We start from the raw sequence: 20,661 nt of genomic DNA on the forward strand, positions 1-20,661 counted from the left end.
ATTAACAATTCTGAAGATTAAAATTATTGGCAGAAAAGTTTTAACATTATAGTTTGAGAATAACCAAACAAAATTCAATAAAAATGCCCAAAGGTTTTGAGACAACGAACAATGATATATAATAATCATAATTCAATAGCATTGCTATTTTTGGCAGTCGTTGTTATTATAACATTTTATAATTGTTTTAATTAAACACAAGAAAAGCATTTTCATTTAAAATACCTTAGAATGACAATAAATCCGTCAAAAACATTGAAACCATCGCTAACATACAGAACAAATCCATAGGCGCACAGCTTCAATATCATCTCGATAGAGAATATGATGGAGAACACCAAGTTAGATATCTCTACAACCTAGATAGATAGATAGATAGATATATAGATAGATAGATAGATAGATAGATAGATAGATAGATAGATAGATAGATAGATAGATAGATAGATAGATAGATAGATAGATAGATAGATAGATAGATAGATAGATAGATAGATAGATAGATAGATAGATAGATAGATAGATAGATAGATAGATAGATAGATAGATAGATAGATAGATAGATAGATAGATAGATAGATAGATAGATAGATAGATAGATAGATAGATAGATGGATAGATAGATAGATAGATAGATAGATAGATAGATAGATAGATAGATAGATAGATAGATAGATAGATAGATAGATAGATAGATATATAGATAGATAGATAGATAGATAGATAGATAGATGGATAGATAGATAGATAGATAGATAGATAGATAGATAGATAGATAGATAGATAGATGGATAGATAGATAGATAGATAGATAGATAGATAGATAGATAGATAGATAGATAGATAGATAGATAGATAGATAGATAGATAGATAGATAGATAGATACCTTGGTTAAAGTTTCTGGCTGATCATGATATTCTATTCCCATACTAAGATGACAAGTTTTCATTGGATTAGGATATTCATGTTCTTGTTATAAAATAAAATAAAAGATCACATCCTTTTATGAAAGTAACAGAAATTTAAGTCTAAGCAGCGTAGAATCTCGCTAACCGCTAAACTGATATATTTCCATTATAGTTTTAAAAGTTATATTTCTAAACATTTAAATAATAAAAATTATAATAGACAGACACAAATCATGATCAAAAGTGTCTATTAAATTTAATTGTCATTTTTTTTACATATTTTGTTTTAATGAAAACTGTTCCTGAATGTATTAATGAAAATACACAACAAGATGCCTTGCTGAAAAACTGCATGTTCAACCAATCTAATATGTTTTTTTTTCAAAATCAGTTTCGATTAAATTTTTAGGATTGTTCGGTTCAGGGTGCCAATCCTTACTGTTGAAGATGCTTTATTAAAACTCAAATAATAACTCATTTAAAAATCCCTTTGATAAAAACCAATATCTAAAATAGGTGAAATTATTCTTTTTTATAAAAATGATTTTTTTTTTCCTGTTAAGAAGCATTCTGATTGTGGACAGAAATTTTGATATTAAGCCACACATATGACTCCAACATCTAGATAGAAATATTTAGGTAAATAGATAGAAAGATAGCTAGATAGAAAGGGAAATAGATTTTAGTTTTTCATAATCCAACTATCAATAAGTAAGGTAAATAAAGGCAAAGATTTATACGTATATATGTATATAAATCAAAATATACAGATAAAGATATAGACTGAAAATTAGCCAGAAATAGGATAGATACATAGAGTAACATTACATTGCAAAATAGACAGATAGATAGATAAATAGATATATAGACCAACCTAAACATTGGTTTCTTCTGAGTAGGTGTAATAATATCTAGCTGACTATCAAGATAGACAGATAGATAGATAAATAGATATATATACCAACCTAAACATTGGTTTCTTCTGAGTAGGTGTAATAATATCTAGCTGACTATCAAGATAGACAGATAGATAGATAGATATATATATAAACCAACCTAAACATTGGTTTCTTCTGAGTAGGTGTAATAATATCTAGCTGACTATCAAGATAGACAGATGGATAGATAAATAGATATATAAACCAACCTAAACATTGGTTTCTTCTGAGTAGGTGTAATAATATCTAGCTGACTATCAAGATAGACAGATAGATAGATAAATAGATATATATATACCAACCTAAACATTGGTTTCTTCTGAGTAGGTGTAATAATATCCAGCTGACTATCAAGATAGACAGATAGATAGATAAATATATATATAAACCAACCTAAACATTGGTTTCTTCTGAGTAGGTGTAATAATATCTAGCTGACTATCAAGATAGACAGATAGATAGATAAATATATATATAAACCAACCTAAACATTGGTTTCTTCTGAGTAGGTGTTATAATATCTAGCTGACTATCAAGATAGACAGATAGATAGATAAATATATATATAAACCAAACTAAACATTGGTTTCTTCTGAGTAGGTGTAATAATATCCAGCTGACTATTAAGATAGACAGATAGATAGATAAATAGATATATATACCAACCTAAACATTGGTTTCTTCTGAGTAGGTGTTATAATATCCAGCTGACTATCAAGATAGACAGATAGATAGATAAATAGATATATGTATATACCAACCTAAACATTGGTTTCTTCTGAGTAGGTGTGATTATATCCAGCTGACTTCCAAGATGATAGACAACTTCCTCCTCTCCCTCTTTAACCTTAAACAAGGATGAGAACATTAATAAGCACTAAAAAATAATTGATTAAAAGATTAAGTCATAATTATGAATGTATTTTAGAATTATCAAACCTTTCACAAATGTCTTACATGTTTTAATAATATTTATATTTGTTATAGCTTGACGGATAGACCAACGGACCAAATAAATTATATACTGAATTTGTATACAAAAAATCAGTTTTATCAGCCTAGAAAATCTCATTTCCCTTATAGGTTTAAGGACAGACTGACGAACGTACAAACAAAGTCAATTATAGGATAATATTGTCCATTAACAGCCAAGCTTTTAGCTTTTCAGAAAATGTTAGGATGGGATAGTTTCATCGTTTCATGATATAGTTTTCCTTTACAATGAAACTTCTCAATAAAGAAAATAATGAAGAAAAAAAATTTAAAAGTGGACGGTCGACTTCCCGTTAGGTTGTATTAATTCTCTAAATCCTATAGAATATTTCTTACCTCCGCCAAATTATAAGTAGAACAGTATTTTAGTTTTCTATCCAAGATCAAAGATTTGTTGTTCCCCTTAGCTTTGGATACAGCCAGCAATTCCTAAAAATAATAATTTTTTCATGTACAATACAGTAATACAGGGCTTGGCAGCCGTTCGTCAGCTGCCTGTAGGCCTCAGATAAATCAACCTTTTACATTTTTAGAATGCAGGACTATTGTGAACAGTGGCGTTCACAGCTGTTTACAGGAGTTGTGTTAAACCATTAGGGATTGAAAAAGGGAAAACACAGGCTTTACCAAATATGATTTTAAAGAGGGTGTTGTGAGGCCCCTTATACCCCCCCCCCCCCCCACAAAAAAAAACAAAAAAAACAATGATTCGCAAAGCATTTTAAATTCTTTATTTTATGTCTACTTAATATTATGGAAAAAGGGCTTTTATTAAATTATTATATTAGATGATGTTTTTACCTGACATGAAACTGAAGGATGATTACACGGGTTGGTTCCATTTGGTGTAAGATCCATATCCTACAAAATATACTCATTAAAAGATAGAAAGAACAACAACAATGATACAGTAAAACATTAGGAAATATCCAATCAAGGATACCTTACTGAAACATAGCCATAACTAAAAATATAAATGTAGGTAACTGGACAAAGTGTCTCAAAAATCAGCTATGTGACGTCATAAAAATGAGGAGAGGTGGAAGAGAAAACCCCTAAAAAGAGATAGATAATCACTCATTTTTATGACGTTACATGGCTGATTTTTGAGACACATTGTCCAGTTACCAAATGTAGTCTCTATTTAATTTTCTAAAAAGACTGTACATTTAACATTTACCTTGATGCCATTGTGGAAAAGGTCTGTCTGTGTCATTTTTTCTGCTAACTGCACCGGATCTCCATCCACGCTTCTCGAAGGATACATACCTACCAATTAGAATATTTTAATATCTAAAGTTAGGCGGTTTGCTTGAAGTCTCTAGTCGAGCACTTCCCCTCATCCCCTCCTAATTTTGAATTATATTGTAAAATGTCCAAACGTCAGGTTACAGTAATAGCACCGCAGGTATAGGCCCTGCAGGGTTACAACCTTAAAATTCAAATGGAACACACGATTCAATCATACCTATATCTTCTATTTCCAGCCGTAGTTGAAGTTCACCATCAGTTGCGTTGATCATGGAATGGGTTGAAACATTTTTCATAACGTTAAACTGTTTTCCACCATCATTCTCCTACACCCATGGATTCAATATTTATAGGGTTGGTAAATAAAACAAGTCAGTGTCCCGTTTTATATTAATTTGTTGGAAAAAAACAAAAAGTTCAATTATCTAAAATTTGAAAATGGATAAATAGGAAGGTCTGGCTTTTAGTTGGTATTAACCATAAATCGAAGTATTTATGAATTTTTGTTTCATAAGGTCTCAATAACCACAGTAAATCAATTCTTCAGGTTATCTTTAATTTATTTTTGTTTGGGGGATGCTTTGAAGGGGGAGATGGGGGGGGGGGCGGTGGAGGTAAGTCCAAACATTCCAAGATAACATAAATTATATCACTAATATTAATCAGGTAGTAAGGGAGGGGACAATGGGCAATTAATTTAATTTTAGAGTTCTAACTCAATATCTTCAAAACCAGATATATCTGAAAAATTCCAAAATTTTAGATATAGCAATCTTTATTAGATTTGTATAATAAAAAAATTATTAAACACCAAAAGAAAAGTATTTAACATTAGGTTAAACTGTCTTATTTTCTTGTGAATAGTCTGTAATTTATCAGAAAAGGTATGACCTTAGTACTGGCAGTTTCTTAAAAATAATACCATAATTGGGGGTTGTTTTCATATTTGAAAAAGGGTTGATTAGAATGGTTAGTTACAGAAGTATCACATTAGAATTTCTGGTTTATCCCACCCATTCTCAGAAGAAAACTATTTTGTTTAAAATCCAAAATAAACTTGTTTTGAATTTTTTTTTCAAATTGTCTGCTAGTATTTATATTGGTTAGTTCAGTAAGAGTCGTCTGGTTTGGGAATAATTGTTTTAGCGGCATTCTTTGCGCTGGTACCCAAAGTCTTTTAAATTTGGCAAAATAATATAAGTTGCATGTGTTCTGAGCTGGATCTTTAAATGTGTAGCCGTTGGCGTGGCTGTAGCCGTGGCCTTAGTCATGGCTGTGGCTTTAGCAACGCTTTAGCCACACTAATGGACTGTGGTCACTTTTAGCGTGGTTAACCACGCTACGACTACGACCACGCGTTGCCAATATGATTTAAAGATCGCATTTTTTTTTTGTGGCCACGGCAACGCGTGGTTAATATGATTTAAAGATCGCTATTAGGTTGGTGGCTGTAACTCTGACCACGACTACGGCAACGGCTACGCTTTTAAAGATCCAGCTCTGGTACCCAAAGTCCAAGACTGTCAGAAATATGAATTTTAGATCCATTGTCCCCTCCCTTCCTCCCTGAATATTAATATTTTGTAGAGGGTTTTCCTACCCCCCACACTCCCTCTTTCTTTAAGATCTAGAGGATTGATTTGAAGAAACCACGTCTAAATACTTTGAATCCATTCCTTTGCTTTCATTAGTTTCTTCTCTTTGTACGCCAACCTTCGAGCTCGTAATGTCTAAAAGTAAAAGAAGTTTTACTAACGCAGCTGCTCTATAACTAAGGAAAAAATCACGATTAAGACAAGCAAATAAAGTTAGTTTTAGTTTAGACAACATATAATTTTGAAGCAAGACAAAGAGACCGACAGACTAATTAAAATACATATAACTTAAAAACAGGGAGTGGCGGGACATGGTTATTTCTCGCATCGTATTATAAACAGCTTTCCGCGGATATAGAATGTACAACTATAATATTTAAACCAGTTTTTTAGCCCCGAGGTGCCGAAGGCACGGGCTTAAAAACTGATTTTAATCTTATGATTGTACACTTTATATTCGAAAGAAAGCTGTGGATATAATACGATGCTAGACATAATTTTTTCGTATGGATGAGAACCGGTTCCTGTTCACCGGATTCGAATGAATACGAGAAATAGACTTTATATTACCCAAAGTTTCATCTTTTAAAACCTTCCTAAAACTATTGGGTACTATTATTAAGTATTGATTGGTTGGTTTATTTACTAATCATCCAAGTGAAGTATAATTTAGGTTTATTTTCAATGAAGCTGTACATATTTTATTACCTCCATTGTCTTATCCCTTAAGATCCATGGTAAAGAGTAACTTACCCGATATAAACGGTGACCCTTTGAATAAGCTTTTCTAACTGTGTGTGAGATTAATCTTATTATCTCTCTGTACAGGTTCGTTGTCTCACTAAATATAATTTATTATTATAGTATCATATACAATAGTACTAGCGGCTACGCCCCTAGAGACATCTTTAGGCAATTGAGGGAGTGGTGAAGTCGAACCTTCACTTTATATTATAGTTTCAAAAATAAAAAGCAATTTTTTTAAGGTTAGTTTTTCTTATTCTCTTGGGAGCTTGATGTACCCTCCCTAATAATAGTTGTAAACCTTTCCAGAACGTATGGGAAGCTTTGATTTAAAGGAGAACCATATCAGTTAGTGAGATTCTTCGCTACACGCAGAGATCCTGTCGCTTTTATATTAGGATTATGTCAGAATGAATCAGAAATAAATCCTTCGAAACTTGAGGGCTTAAATTAGACTTTCATGGTTTAGTTTGAACAGGATTGAAATGGTTCAATGTCATTTATTCCTTTTTTTGGGATCTGGTGCATTTCACGGTAAAATGTTCCAAGGATCGATTATCTTAAAAAATCTATTTACATTAGCTGACTAACGACTGAACGTCGTACATGATGTGACTTCAATTCGTTTTTAGCGGCAAAAGAAGGCCTATTGGCCTATGAATAATCATGAAAGATCTAATGCTGGATAGAGAAAGCGGGACTGAAGAAAATAAATCTTTTTTAAGTTTAGTATTGGCCATTCCAAATTATTGAAAGGTCTTCTTTAGTCGTTTAAGATTTTGTGCAAACAATATACATATATATACATTCGCCGTTAAGCCGTTAGCGGCCTTTAAAAGTACTTATAATTTGAAAATATATTCGATCCCAGGAACATTTTACCATAAACTTAACCTGATCCAAAATAATTTGCATAATAATTGACGAAAGTCTAATTTAGAGTCCTTAGTATAATTTATGACACACCAAAGTTCTAAATTATAAACTATTAACCACAATTGACTGATTTATGACTTGAATAGACATGTATCTGTTAGTTTCCACCATTTTTCCGTTTTTTAAACACCTTAAAATTTTATTCTCATAGTTTAAAATCTACAATCAAAAGTAAAATATGTATGTTTTTGTTCAAAGTATAAATCAGTAAATTGTAGTTATGGTGAAGCAGACACAATCATTATTAAGACCGAAGAATATATAATTAAAATATTTTGTTTTATAAAAAAAAAGTTTAAATAAATTAAACGTTTCTTTCAAAAAGCATTTTGAATTGAAAGCAGTTTGAAAGAATATTTAATGTATTAAAGTATTAACTTATTATTCTTTTAATGTATAAAAAAATGAAAAAATCATTTTAAATATAATTTTGGTCTTATTAATACTTTTAAATAAATAACTTTTAACAAACTTGTAAAACCTTCTATGACTAATAATCTAAATAGAAATAAGATAAATTATAAAGTTTCATACAAAATATTTGAAATTTTATTTTTATTTATTTTACATTAATTTATTTAGCAATTTAAGCAAAATTTAAACAAGTCGATGTTTCAATTTTGGATGTAAAAGATGTTTAATAAGAACAATCACTACTATTTCTTACATATTTTTTGTTCCATAGAAGGAGCAAAATTAGTTTTTAAGTTTATAAGTCTTTCAACATTAAATTTTTTAATTAAAAAGCTAAATTTTAAGACTGATCTTAAGCTGAAATGCCCTGTGAGGGTTAACAGATGCTTTTATTAATTTCACAAACAAAGTTTGAATTAATTTAGATGATGTTCATTATAAAAATAAATTATTCAAGAAAAATGCAATTGATTTTTAATCTCTTTAACATTATTATAAAATTATTTGAAATTTATAAATATTTGAATTAAAGTTAAAAATCAAATTCTTTTCTGAATAATTATAAAAGTTAATTTGAAAATAAATAAAAAAGAATATCATAAGATAACCTGAAAAAAAGTATATATTTTAATGTCGCATATTAAGATATACATGAAGTTATTATAATTGATATAAAAAATGTAAAATTAAAGCTAAATCGAAGCTGAAAGTAAAAACCACTTTTGGCGGACTATAAAATTTACCCATTTTCAACTTACCATACGCTACTATAAAAATTAAGAAAACAAGATCTTTTTAATATTTTTCTCATTAAAATTATCCAATGATTTTCTCCCTTTTTACAATTAATAAAAGTTAGGTTTGGCAGGGATGGTTTAGATAAGGTTTATTAGAGTAATATAAGCCTAACCCAGTGATTGGGGTTTAAGGGGAGGGTTTTCCCCGCAGGGCCTAGTGGGTTAGGATCAGTTTTTTTATTTTTATTATAATTTTTAATTACTTAAATAAAATAATGAAATCACTCGGTATACTAAAAGTTAATTATAATGAACAAACGAAAATAATTTGGTATAGCGTCAAAACTTAACATATGTCAAATGTTATTATAAAGTCAAGGTGTCATTAATTATGTAAAAAAAAACAGCACAGTTTTGATATAAGTGCAGGCGCTCTTTTTTAGGGAAAGTTTATTACTTGATGTTTCCGCGCTATCTATGGAAATGACTGTATAAAACAAAATAATGACCTATCCATTGATCTTTGAATAAAGAAAGTAAAATTAGATCATTTAGAAGGGTGCAATCGGATAAATATTGTTAATTTCAGATTTACTTAAAGGGGTAGTCGCAAGTAAATGCATTTAAACTTGAATTCAGTGAACTAAATTTCTTTCCTGTTTAATGGTTTAGAAAAGATGTACAGGGCACATATTATCTACATCTTCAATTATCTACCATGTATTTTTAAAAATAAAAAGACTTGAAAATTGAATTCTTTTGATATATGCAATTTATATAGCTGACTTATTTTCACAAAAACAGACTGGCGACTAATTTAGTGATGCCTAACCGTTTGTTATTTATTGTAATACAAAATTATATATGTTTGATGGTATACTTGTAACTTATGCTTGAAATCATTATTCTGAAATGCATTTTATGCAACTATCCCTTTATGTTTTGTTTTATTTGTTGCAACATTGTGCGCCTTGTTCATCTGGAGCTAGGGAAAATTTGCAAATAAAACAAAACTCCCACTAACTTTAACTCACCACCCCCCCCCCCCTCCTATCAACCACTTCACCAATTTAACTTAATTTAAAATTGGTTTACTATGAAACATAGGTTCGCCTCAAACTTTAGATACCGCCGATGCCCTTTCCCCAACCCCAAATTTAACTTCATTTAAAATTAGTTCACTATGAAATAGACTATAGCAAAATATAGGACCCCGATCTAACTTCAAGTACCCCCCCCCCCATTTAATCATTAATCTAACCAGATCTAAAATTGGTTTACAAAGGGAATCAAACAGGAAATTTGGAAATTTAAAGAACAGATTCATAAATTATAGATTTTTCTCGTCTAGAATATTAAAAAGAAAGATAAATAGAAAGATAATAAAATAGAATGAAAGCTGTGTAGCTTATTTTCTTCTCTAGTAGATATAACCTGATGACTGATTGTATGATGATGATGAAAACACTCTTGCTAATATACAAGTATTTTAATTTTTTAACAGTTTTAAATCAATTTCTGTTAGGGGAATTTTGACGAACGGCTGCCATCTTTAATAAAAGATTTGCTTTTCATTTCATACCTAATTTGATTATGAAAATATCAAAAACTTTCTCTCAAAATGCCTAGCAAATTCAGCACCCCCAAATGGGACTTAATGAACCTAACTTAGCCTAACCCAAGGGTGTTCTTGGCTCGACAAGGCCCTTTGAGGGAAACTGCTTAACGGCTAGTTATCCTATGCGACTTATTCTTTTTATTTATCACGGTTTTTCCTAAAGATATAATAAAAATTGTAAGTCTTTGATAAAGAATAACACTAATAAAACATTACACTTTTTATCAAGGCTCGGCAGCCAGGCATAAGCCTCATCTTATAAATCGCTAGTGAGCAAAAAAAATTGGAAAATATGGATTGTTTGTGTGGGAACTGGTTTATACATCCAGCTGAATTTTAAAGTTATAACTTAGGCTTACACGTGGCTGACGCCCGACTGTCGACCCTACAAAATTCGCCTACAAATTGTGCAGACTAACCTGTTAGTGAAAGAGGAGAGTGTTGAAGAAGAATTAAATTTAGCTCTTTCAGCCTTCATCTTGGCAGTTTCCCGCCGTTTTGTCTCAGAAAACTAATTCAAATTTGATTGTAATTAGTAAATGTTTAGATCTAAACTCTATTTAAATTGTTTTTAATATTTTTGTATAAAATGTACATAATTATCAAATATGTTTTGTAAAAATAAATATATTGTTAATTGGATGTTACACCAAATTTTCATGTTCTGTAATAAAGTGAAACTTGCAGTGGGATAAAATAACAATTCCCCTCTTCCATCCTTTTTACCACATCCCCTTCCCTCCTACTGAATGAACGAACTGACCAATACACGAGTTCCATGTTAGCAAGCTAAATAACGACAATTTCCTCACTGTAATAATATCCACTTATACTCTACATCCATGTATGTATAAGACAAAATAAAATATGTAATTCTTTGTTTAGGATTAGGTTGATGAAGGAAAAGGCGAGCTCCGTTGAATCATAGCTTTCCCAAGGGACTATAAAAAAAAGTTTTATAAAAAATAATAAAGAGAAAAAATAGATAACGAACCTTCTCTAAAAATTAAGGAGTAGCTAAGCTATTAACCTTAAACTTACCTGTGTCGCAATAACAACCAAACAGAGATTAATCATGAAGAAAGATCCAATCTAAAATAATATTTTGTATGTTACTTACACTTTACTGTATAAGTCTTGATTTGTACCAATAATTGAAAAATTAACCCTCAAAAAAGCACACAACCTCCCCCACCTTTTTTTTTTAAATTAAGGTGTGATGCTTGTTTTAAATTTTTTTTATTTATTTCTTTAGATCAGGTTAGGTTAGGTTATATTGGGTTCTGAATGTAGGCCCAATTGGGTTAGGGCCCACTACAAAACCCATCTCTTATTTTAAAAATAAATTGAAAATAGGGGTAAACTGACTCAAAATAACCTGATGTAAGAAAATACTAAACATGTTCACTATGCATTTTTTGAGGGAAACTGCCGAACGTTCTATATCAAACTTCCCTAGAAAGTGAACCAAATCGGTCCAGTGAACACACAGACAGACAGACAGTCATCTTTTTTCATAATATTTTTTTTGTTAACTTACAACAATAAGCATGACAAAATAGATCCAGTTCCAGAAAGAATGCGCATCTTGTACAAAATACATCACGTCCGTCCACCCTTCCAGGGATATCACCTACAATTAAAATAAAAAATCAGGGAGGGGGGGGGGGATATTTAACTGTAAATTTCACTGTTACCCAAAGTTTTATAACCACGCGTATCTTATTCGACGGATACAAAACATTGGGTAATTTTTTAACCAATAATTTGGATCTAAGGAAGGGATAATTTTGTTTATGATCATTGGGGATCTTCTTGGTGTTTTAAAATTTAAGAAAAATTATTTAATTTCTTAGAAGGAAAAAAAACTTACCAGAAATATTGCAACCCAAGCTAGGCCAATATTATCAAAGGAAATTGCTCCGTTGAAAGGATTACTCGGTCCAGTTGTACATTTTGTGAAATACTGAAGTAAAAAATTAGTTTTCATAAAATCTGATACATTTTGGAACTGAAATAAGATTACTGATTTTTTTCTGTAAAGACATAAAAGCTTTAAATTTAAATAAATTATTAACTGAAACTTAAAGGCTTAATAAGTATAATATAAGTATATAGCACCATTGCCCTCTAAAATGCCCTCAAAATTAATATAAAGAAAACATTCTTGAGATTTTGGAGGTCCTAAAGGGGTATACACTATACACATTACGTGTTAGCACAAAAAAAATAGAATTGGTGTTAGAAGTAAAAACTACAAGCCTTTTTGAAAAAAAGGCTTAAAAGGTTCGCAATTAGTATAAATAGCAAAGTGCACATTTGGTGTCGTGTCAAAAATTGACCAAACCTTGTCATACTAGAGAAGTTAAAACTAGCACTTATATTGATGTATAAAGTGTGAAATTAAGGGCAATGCTTTACCCATGAACAGGCTTAATTTCAACTTTAAGTAGATTGGATTTACTTTAAGGTCCTGGGATTAAAGTTTTTGTCAGTATTTGTATAGACTGCAGCCTCGCCTTTATGCTATCAATAATATTATTAAATAAGTTTTTAAACTCACCATGTTCCAATTAACGCAGGCTGACTTATTGAATCTAAAAAAGGAAAAAAAATATATTGGATTTACAACTAAAAGAATAGATTAATAGGAAAATATTCACTATTGTATCGTGTTCATAAGGTTTAAATCAATGAAATAATAATTCATAAAATAAACTTTGCCTGAAAGATAATTTTTAAATCTTTCTTACCAATGAGAACTAGTACAGGGATACGTCAATTAGAAAAAAATGGATCTAGGGCAGTTCAGGGTAAAATGTTCCTAGGTTCGAGTATTTACAAAAATCAATAAAATCAATAAACTTTAAAGGCTGAATCTATATAATAAGCCAGTACAAAACTTTAACCACCATAAGAAGGGCTACAATAAATTAGGAAAAGCATTACTCAATTAATATTGCAGATTTTCTTGCTGCGAACTATTATGCGCGAGAAAGATTTATTTTAAGAGTGCTTTCTTCATTCAAGCTTTCCCTGTGCATAATTGGATCTTGCCTATTAAATTATTTTAAAGCCTTCTCATGCAGCTCATTACGTTGTACAACCGGTTGGCAGTAAGTAACCTTTAAAGCTCACAGATTTTTGAGATAATCGTTCCCAGGAACATTTTACAGTGAACTGCACTAGATCCAAAAAAATGATTTTTTGTAAGACAACAAACCTTAAAGCTTCGGCTGGGCTAGAACATTCTTCTCCATTCCGTTTGTAGGGTGGTAGATTTGTACACTTGTGCATACCAAAACTAAATATATTTATAGTTTGTAGGGGGGAGGTTTTTACGACCAGGGACAAAATACAGGCATTCTACCAAACAAGTGAAAATTTCCCCACAACACCCTTCCCTCTCACCCACTTTTTACTGATTTCCCTTTAGTTACAACACAAAACAAGTTTTAAGCCAACATTACGCCACAATATATCCAAATTTTAATGGTTAAGACGAACAGAAGGACATGTATGATACATTATTTATAGAGGGTAGATAATTTATTAAATTAAATTTGGATCAACCTGTTTGGATTTGCACAAATATAATCTGGCAGAAGGTCTTCCTCTACTTTGTAATAAAGATGTGGAATCCTAAAAAATAAGTGTCAAATAAATGTTATTTAAGATTTAAAGATTGCTAAATATTTTTCCAGTTTTTTAACCAGGGCTCGGTAGCCTATGCCGCAGTAACAAAAAAATTCAGCTTACTACACCGTGCAATCTAAACCGCGCAAAAAATTAAAATTCAGCTGTCTCCGCATCCAGGCTACACCAGAGATCATAAGACTTATCCGCAGCTACAAAATTTGGATTCAGCTACCCTAAGCCTTACTCAGCGGTAGCCACAAATTTTATTTTAGCTGTAGTCGCTTCCAGGCGGTTGGCAACCCCAATTTTGAACCTTTTACTATTAAAAACTCATTTAGCTTTTTTACAAAAATCATCATATGAATACTTACTCATTGAAGAAAGGTTTCTGTAATTTCTTTGTTTGATAAACCTCATCAATATAACATCTCTGTCTAAGCAAACCAGCCCACAGCTGTACACCAACAATACCTGGATAATTTTTTTTATTCTAACAGATTCTTTAAACATACAAAATGTGTACTGAAATGATGAGATTAAACTTCTTAAATAGATTTTCGATCTGCCCAGGGAGGGTTGCGTGTGTAGGTTTAAGGCTATTTTAGAGGTGGAATTGGTAAACTTCAGAAGGAGAAAAGGTTCTAAAAAACGAACACAGTAATAGTGTCTGACTGATTATGACGTAATAAAAAAAATTAGCCAATGAGAGACCACTATAAATTTTACCATTGGTCAAAAACGGCCTCTCATTGGCTATTTTTTTTGTTACGTCATAATCAGTCAGACACTATTACTGTGTTCCTAAAAAACTAGTATTCAAATTTTAAAACTAAAATTAGATGTACATATATAAGGAAAGTATTATTTAAACATATTTTAAGATTTCATACTTTATTACACCTCAGAACGTATGTTATAAAAAGGATATAAAAATACGTGGATTTTATGACAGGTGAAATTTTTTCATCAATTTAGGTTACCTACTTTTAGTCCTGATTTATTAGTCAGTTCGTTCCTTCAGCAGGTAGGGAGGGAATGGGTAAAAGGGTAAGCGAGGGCAGCGTAATATTAGCCAGCTAGAAGTAGCATATTATAATTGAGAATCTCTCGCAATATCCGCATATTCTATATCGATTATGATAAGCAAAGCTTCTCTACAACACATCTTGTCTTACCAAATATGAAGAAAACAAAGAAACAGAGAAGCAGAACATTTCCCAACATAGGCAGGGTGTCCAACAATAACATCACCAAAATTCTCATACCTAAAATTTTAAATAATTTTATTTATTTTTTAATTAACTTCGTCGCTTTACAAAAATCTTTTAGCTGTGATAGAATAGTTATCTATCTGATAGCTTAATAGAGAGGAATAGAGGAGGCGAGAATTATTTAGCTGTACCCGACTGTCTAGTGTCCCTATAATGCAACAACATTGTTTCTAATACATGTCATCCCGCGCGCCAGCTGCCTGTAAGTCTCAAGGGAATCAAATTTTAAAATTTTAAAAATCAGATACAAGTATAAACCAGACCCAAATATCCAAATGGGTTTTGAATTTTAGGATTATTCAAGGCTGACTCGTGACTACAGAGCCCTAACATACACATTAAAAATATTTTATTATAAGCTTCTCTTTTATAGATGATCTTATTCTTTCATTTTTCAAAATCAATTAGGAAATCTAGACTTACTTGGAATCCTGTTGATGGCTCTCAATGGTCTGAGCACTCTGACCGTTCGAATTGCTGATAAGTTCAGCTTCTCTACATCCAGGCAGTACTCCAAGGCACTAAAGTTTTTCATATGATAATTTTTCATATCAATAACCAAAAGAATCCAAACTAAATATAATTGTCCTACTGAATAAAATTAAGAATGAGATTTAGACGTCTTTACTAAATATTTGAAAATAAAACATTGAAATTACTAATTTTAAAAGTTAAATAGAGCATGTAAATAATTTTATAAAAGTAATACAGCACTGACAACTAAATAAATAAGCAAATCCGAGTTTTCGGATGAGCGACAGCTCTATGAAATTACAATGATTTTTCTAAATGTATCCTTTACAATGTTGATTTGCTAAAATCAATGCAAACGGGACAAAAGTATTCAAAAAAGTATTGTTTCTCACTAGATTTGCTTATCTTTTGGTTCACTAGTACAAACCACCCACTCCCCCCCCCCCCCATCCAACCTAAAAACATTTTAATTTCTTGTGCTACATTAGCTCTGATTTTCAGCAAATAAATATTTGTTAACTAGTAACCATATATGTAGTTCTACTCATTTTCCAACAAAAATATTTTGATGCTGTGAGTATTGGTTTAAAAAATATGACGTAACAAAAAAAATTAGCCAATGAGAGGCCGTTATTGACCAATGGCGGCATGCGTAGTGGACTCTCATTGGCTAATTTTTTTTGTTACGTCATATTTTTTAAACCAATACTCACAGCATCAAATATTTTTTTTGAGTTTTTAGCAATATATCTGAAACGTACACACATAAAGCGATATATTCTTTTTTTTTACCTTTTGTCAATTACCTGTAATCATCTTACCCGTTAAATAATCTATGTACTGTACAAAGCTTTATTTTCATATTTTTTATATAATCATTAAAAGTCAATTTTTTTATATTCATTTAGCAAAAAAATATTAAAAAAGGGGTCATTGTTCATTTGGATATCATGCATATTAAAATATATAAACTTTATCATTAGAAAAGGGATTAAATGAAAAATTAAAACATGCATCGTATTAAAAAAATATTAGATCAAGCAATATGTGTTTTCAAAAGACGGAATACAAAGTAAAGCAAGCTAAAAGATACGAGGACAAATATGTCCATGAGGGGCGTAGCAATGGTAATTTGTTTAAAATAAATATAAAATAATAGTAAAATTATTAAACTACTTTACTGTAACAGTAATTGTAACACACTCTCTTTTTATTTGTATAGATTCCTAAAAACCACCCAATAAACAAGTAAAACATTGTTTACTAATAAGATAGGGATCCAAAGGGATAAGACAATGGTCGACAAATTGGTACACAATCCCAATAACGATACACAAATTGCCCCATCTTTAGATTAGAATTAAAGGTTGAACCGCTTGGACACTAAACTCAATGAACTAACCAATCAAAATTCAATAATAGTTCTCAAAGTTGTTGCAAGAACGAATAAGATATCGATATGATAAAAATTTAGGGACTAGTGTAATAAACAGCTCAATGTCCCCTTCCTCCCTGCTAAGAAGTATTTTTGACAAACTCTATTTCTACAGCATCTATGCTTCTAAAAGTCAAAGGATGATACGCTTTTTAATGCTTTAAACACAACGAACAGCAAAGGGATAAGACGACGGACAATTTATTAATCTCTCCACTTCTATTTTTAAAGCAAAACTTTTCTTTAATTAGAGTTGTTCCTGACGTAATTAACGGATATCTTATGTCTTTAATTTAGCTTGTTAGAATTGTTAAATTTAAAACTTATAAACATTATAATTCCCTAAACAGTAACCTGTATTTGAGCAATTTTACAAGAAATTTATAGACATTAATGTTTAGATTTTATAATTTATATTCTACATATCAAGTGTTAGTTTAACTTGCCGTCTGATCTTAGAGCTGCGCTTTTTTGGTTATTAGTATCCTTATTTTCTTATTATTTTTTTTAATATTCTAATCACTAGTAAATATTTTTTTGTGGAAAACGGTGGCAACTCATTGAAAAACAAATATAATTTTCTGCATTTTTTCATTTTTCAAAGGTAATTAAACAGTTTCCCCATAGCTTTTTTTTTGTAGTTGTTTGTTGGTTACACTATATTACCACTTGTTTAGATTAACATTTTTGTGAAAGAGTTTGAAAACTGCTAGTTTTTATTATCTAATCATAATCTAAGTTATCAACTTGTTAAAAATTGTCTTCTTTCATTAACCCAATGCTACAAAGATAGTCGAGTTTACTAAATATTGTTTGTGTTTTTATATAGAACCCAAATTACTATTTGATTTTTATTTTAAATTCTAAATTTAATGTCTAGAAATCTATTCAACGATAAATCTAAATTAAACAATATTTTCCATATGTAAAAATTGTAAAAATGTTCATTATGTTTTTTGCCAGTTTTATTATTTTTTAATTCATACCATATTCTTATAAAAATAATTAACAATTTAAATTGTATGAAAAACTGAATCAAAAGTTAACTATTTATATTCTTGATATTTTAAAAGAATTTTTAAATGCGAAGCTTTTCCATAATTAAGGTCAGTCCTCTCCGTCCGTGCGTCCGCAGGTCCGTAACGGTTAGCTTTTTTCATTAATTTAGGCATGTTAGAATTGTCCTATCGATTTCAAACTTTGCATGGTGATTTCTAAAGAAGTTAGGTACGATTTAAAAAGCGTAGCAACTCTATAACCATTACCAGAATTCCAGTACGTCCATTTTAAACATGTTTAGTTTTAACTTTTTCAACAACAAAGTTGTATGCATTATAGTTATCCGTTTTATATGATTTTGGAATACTGCCAAAAATGTACAATAATATAAGCGAATCATCTCTGTAATTAAGTCATAAAAATGTAAGTATGTCCTTAAACATTATCCTGCATTTAAGCAGTTTTTCAAAAATTTACTTTCAGTTATGACACTCTATAAGTGTTAATGTTCGTTTGTCCTACTGTTTTAAAACTTCGCTTATATGGATGTTGTCATCCTAGTTTAGCTAAAAATGTATTGCATTTAGCTTTATTGAACACTCTGTGTTATTATATGAAAAAAAGTTAGAGGTTGAGTCTTGAAAATGACTTTTAAAAGACTACAACTTAACTTATTTTATAGTAAATCACAGTGTTTCATCGTTTAAACATAAAACTTTTCAAAGCATTATAGCAAACCTAATGACATAATAATTAGACAAAGATATAATAAATATAAAATCTGAAGCATAAAGCAAGAACCAGAAAATATGAGTCAAAATTCTAAATTTGTCTAAAAGTCGAATATGTATTGGAAATGTATTTTGCATATGTATAAATATGTAGAATGTAGATATAAAAAAAATAATTAGATATTTTTCAAAACAGGCATGTTATATCGGTCACCCTGTACTTGAAATTAAGTGAAATTTTATTGCATAAATGATATCCAAGATAAATTTTTGTATCTTTAAAATTTATACATTCTGAAAAAAACTTGTTAGAAAATCTTTAAAATTTCAAATAAATTCAAATACAGTGTGTTTATGATAGATAGGGCAAAAAAATAGAAAAGTACATGAAAAATTACCTCTCCACGACTCTATAAAAATGTTTGATGATTAAAAAAAGGTTTTTATTGATTACTGGGGAACCTGGGGTGGTGGATTTACATATTATTATTTTAATTTAATCTCTAACACTGGCAATACAATTTTGATAACAATTATAGGCAAAAGAACATATGACAATAATTATCTATAATACAAAGTAGAACGATGTCCGTCTGGCTGTCTGTTTGTTTGTTTGTAGCGAAGGATCTCTCTATTTGCTGAACCGATCGGGTTCTCCTTTACAGGGTAGCTTCTCATAGGTCCCGGGAAGGGTTACAACTATTTTCTTGGGGAGGGGGGGGGGGTGAGACACCCCTTAAAAAATTAAAAATACCCCCCCCCCCTCCGAATTTTTTTTCTTTTTAAAACTAAAATTGTGGCATCGACTAAATACCCCCCCCCAAAAAAAAAAATATATATATATTTTTCTTTTAAATCTAAAATACGAAAAATTAGGTTGATCAAACCTCTTGGGGAAAAAAGCCCCTAGGTGCTAGGGGCGTAGCCGCTAGTATAACATATAACAATTAATCTCTTCCTATATATCTTATGGAAAGAGTGGAAAATTTAAAGGATCTTAAGGGATAATCCAATAGACGATAAATCGTAAGCTAACCAGATTATGGGAAAATAACTAGCCTATAGTTTATGGTTAACAGTAAAATTTACAGCCCAAAGTTTCGTCCTGTCTAGCTCACCTTGTTATGATTAATAAATGTTTTAGTCAAAAATTATTCTGATTTAGTCGAAAAACTAGAATGAAATTCTGCTAAGGCTAAAATTGACAAAACATAAATACTAAAATGAATGTACATTGTATAGGAATTTTTATGTTCTTTCGCCTATATTATTATCTATTAAAAAGTTCATAAAAATTGAACTTTAAAAATTACATTGCTACATTTATAATTTTTTTACATAGAGGGACAAAAATTACATCTTTGAAAAATTATGAAAAAGTGTAGACACTAAAAATTAGGTAGTGTTTTTATCTTTTTAAAATTAGTTTATTATTAATACGTGTATTAAATTGTTGCAACTAAAGAGACACTAAATGATTAAAGTTTATAAAGTATATAACATATTTATATATTTACTACATTAAAACATTTTGATATACATTGACCATTGAACATTTAATTAAGCATTATAAGGTCTTTTGAAAGTTTATATAACAATATAAAACATAAACTCGTTTAGTGTCCCTTTAATTGTGTTTATTAGCTTATATTTACCCCGACAGGACGATGAAACAGTCAAGTTTATTCCAAGTTTCTGCCAGGTAACAACCACGTCCATACACACCCAGCGCAACCTAGAAATAGTGGCAATAGGTTAAAATATAAGCATGTAATCATAATAACCAAAATCCTTTTATTTCCTATGCTAGCCAACGACTTATTTTTCTTATAGCCTGGGAGTTAGAGTTTCCTTAGACTTACATAAACATAAAGGAAAAGGGAAACTTATTTTACTCCTAGCCTAGAAGTTAGGGTCACTTTAGCCTTACATAGGCAAAAAGGTAAGTATAAGACTGGTCTAGGAGTTATTGTCACT

At 30.4% G+C, this 20,661-nt stretch overlaps 1 protein-coding gene across 1 annotated transcript in view; it reads right to left on the bottom strand.

Annotated features, from left to right (window-relative positions):
* Ca-alpha1T (Ca[2+]-channel protein alpha[[1]] subunit T) overlaps positions 1–20,661 on the bottom strand; it is a 90,657-nt gene that overhangs the window by 44,742 nt on the left and 25,254 nt on the right. Inside the window, exons 11-32 of the mRNA XM_080173539.1 lie at positions 20,340–20,419; positions 15,469–15,566; positions 14,950–15,039; positions 14,146–14,245; positions 13,709–13,777; positions 13,359–13,439; positions 12,699–12,732; positions 12,009–12,101; positions 11,676–11,768; positions 11,177–11,227; positions 10,555–10,646; positions 6,440–6,527; positions 5,766–5,821; positions 4,309–4,415; positions 4,021–4,109; positions 3,642–3,701; positions 3,177–3,269; positions 2,609–2,694; positions 1,465–1,530; positions 1,212–1,274; positions 888–930; positions 226–359 (exon numbers count right to left, since the gene is read on the bottom strand). Coding sequence (XP_080029665.1) covers positions 226–359; positions 888–930; positions 1,212–1,274; positions 1,465–1,530; positions 2,609–2,694; positions 3,177–3,269; positions 3,642–3,701; positions 4,021–4,109; positions 4,309–4,415; positions 5,766–5,821; positions 6,440–6,527; positions 10,555–10,646; positions 11,177–11,227; positions 11,676–11,768; positions 12,009–12,101; positions 12,699–12,732; positions 13,359–13,439; positions 13,709–13,777; positions 14,146–14,245; positions 14,950–15,039; positions 15,469–15,566; positions 20,340–20,419 — 1,766 coding nt within the window. The remainder of the gene's footprint in view (positions 1–225; positions 360–887; positions 931–1,211; positions 1,275–1,464; positions 1,531–2,608; positions 2,695–3,176; positions 3,270–3,641; positions 3,702–4,020; positions 4,110–4,308; positions 4,416–5,765; positions 5,822–6,439; positions 6,528–10,554; positions 10,647–11,176; positions 11,228–11,675; positions 11,769–12,008; positions 12,102–12,698; positions 12,733–13,358; positions 13,440–13,708; positions 13,778–14,145; positions 14,246–14,949; positions 15,040–15,468; positions 15,567–20,339; positions 20,420–20,661) is intronic.

Source organism: Acartia tonsa, chromosome 10, assembly GCF_053477335.1.
Source record: "Acartia tonsa isolate MP-2025a chromosome 10, ASM5347733v1, whole genome shotgun sequence".
Classification (NCBI taxonomy): Eukaryota; Metazoa; Arthropoda; class Copepoda; order Calanoida; family Acartiidae; genus Acartia; species Acartia tonsa.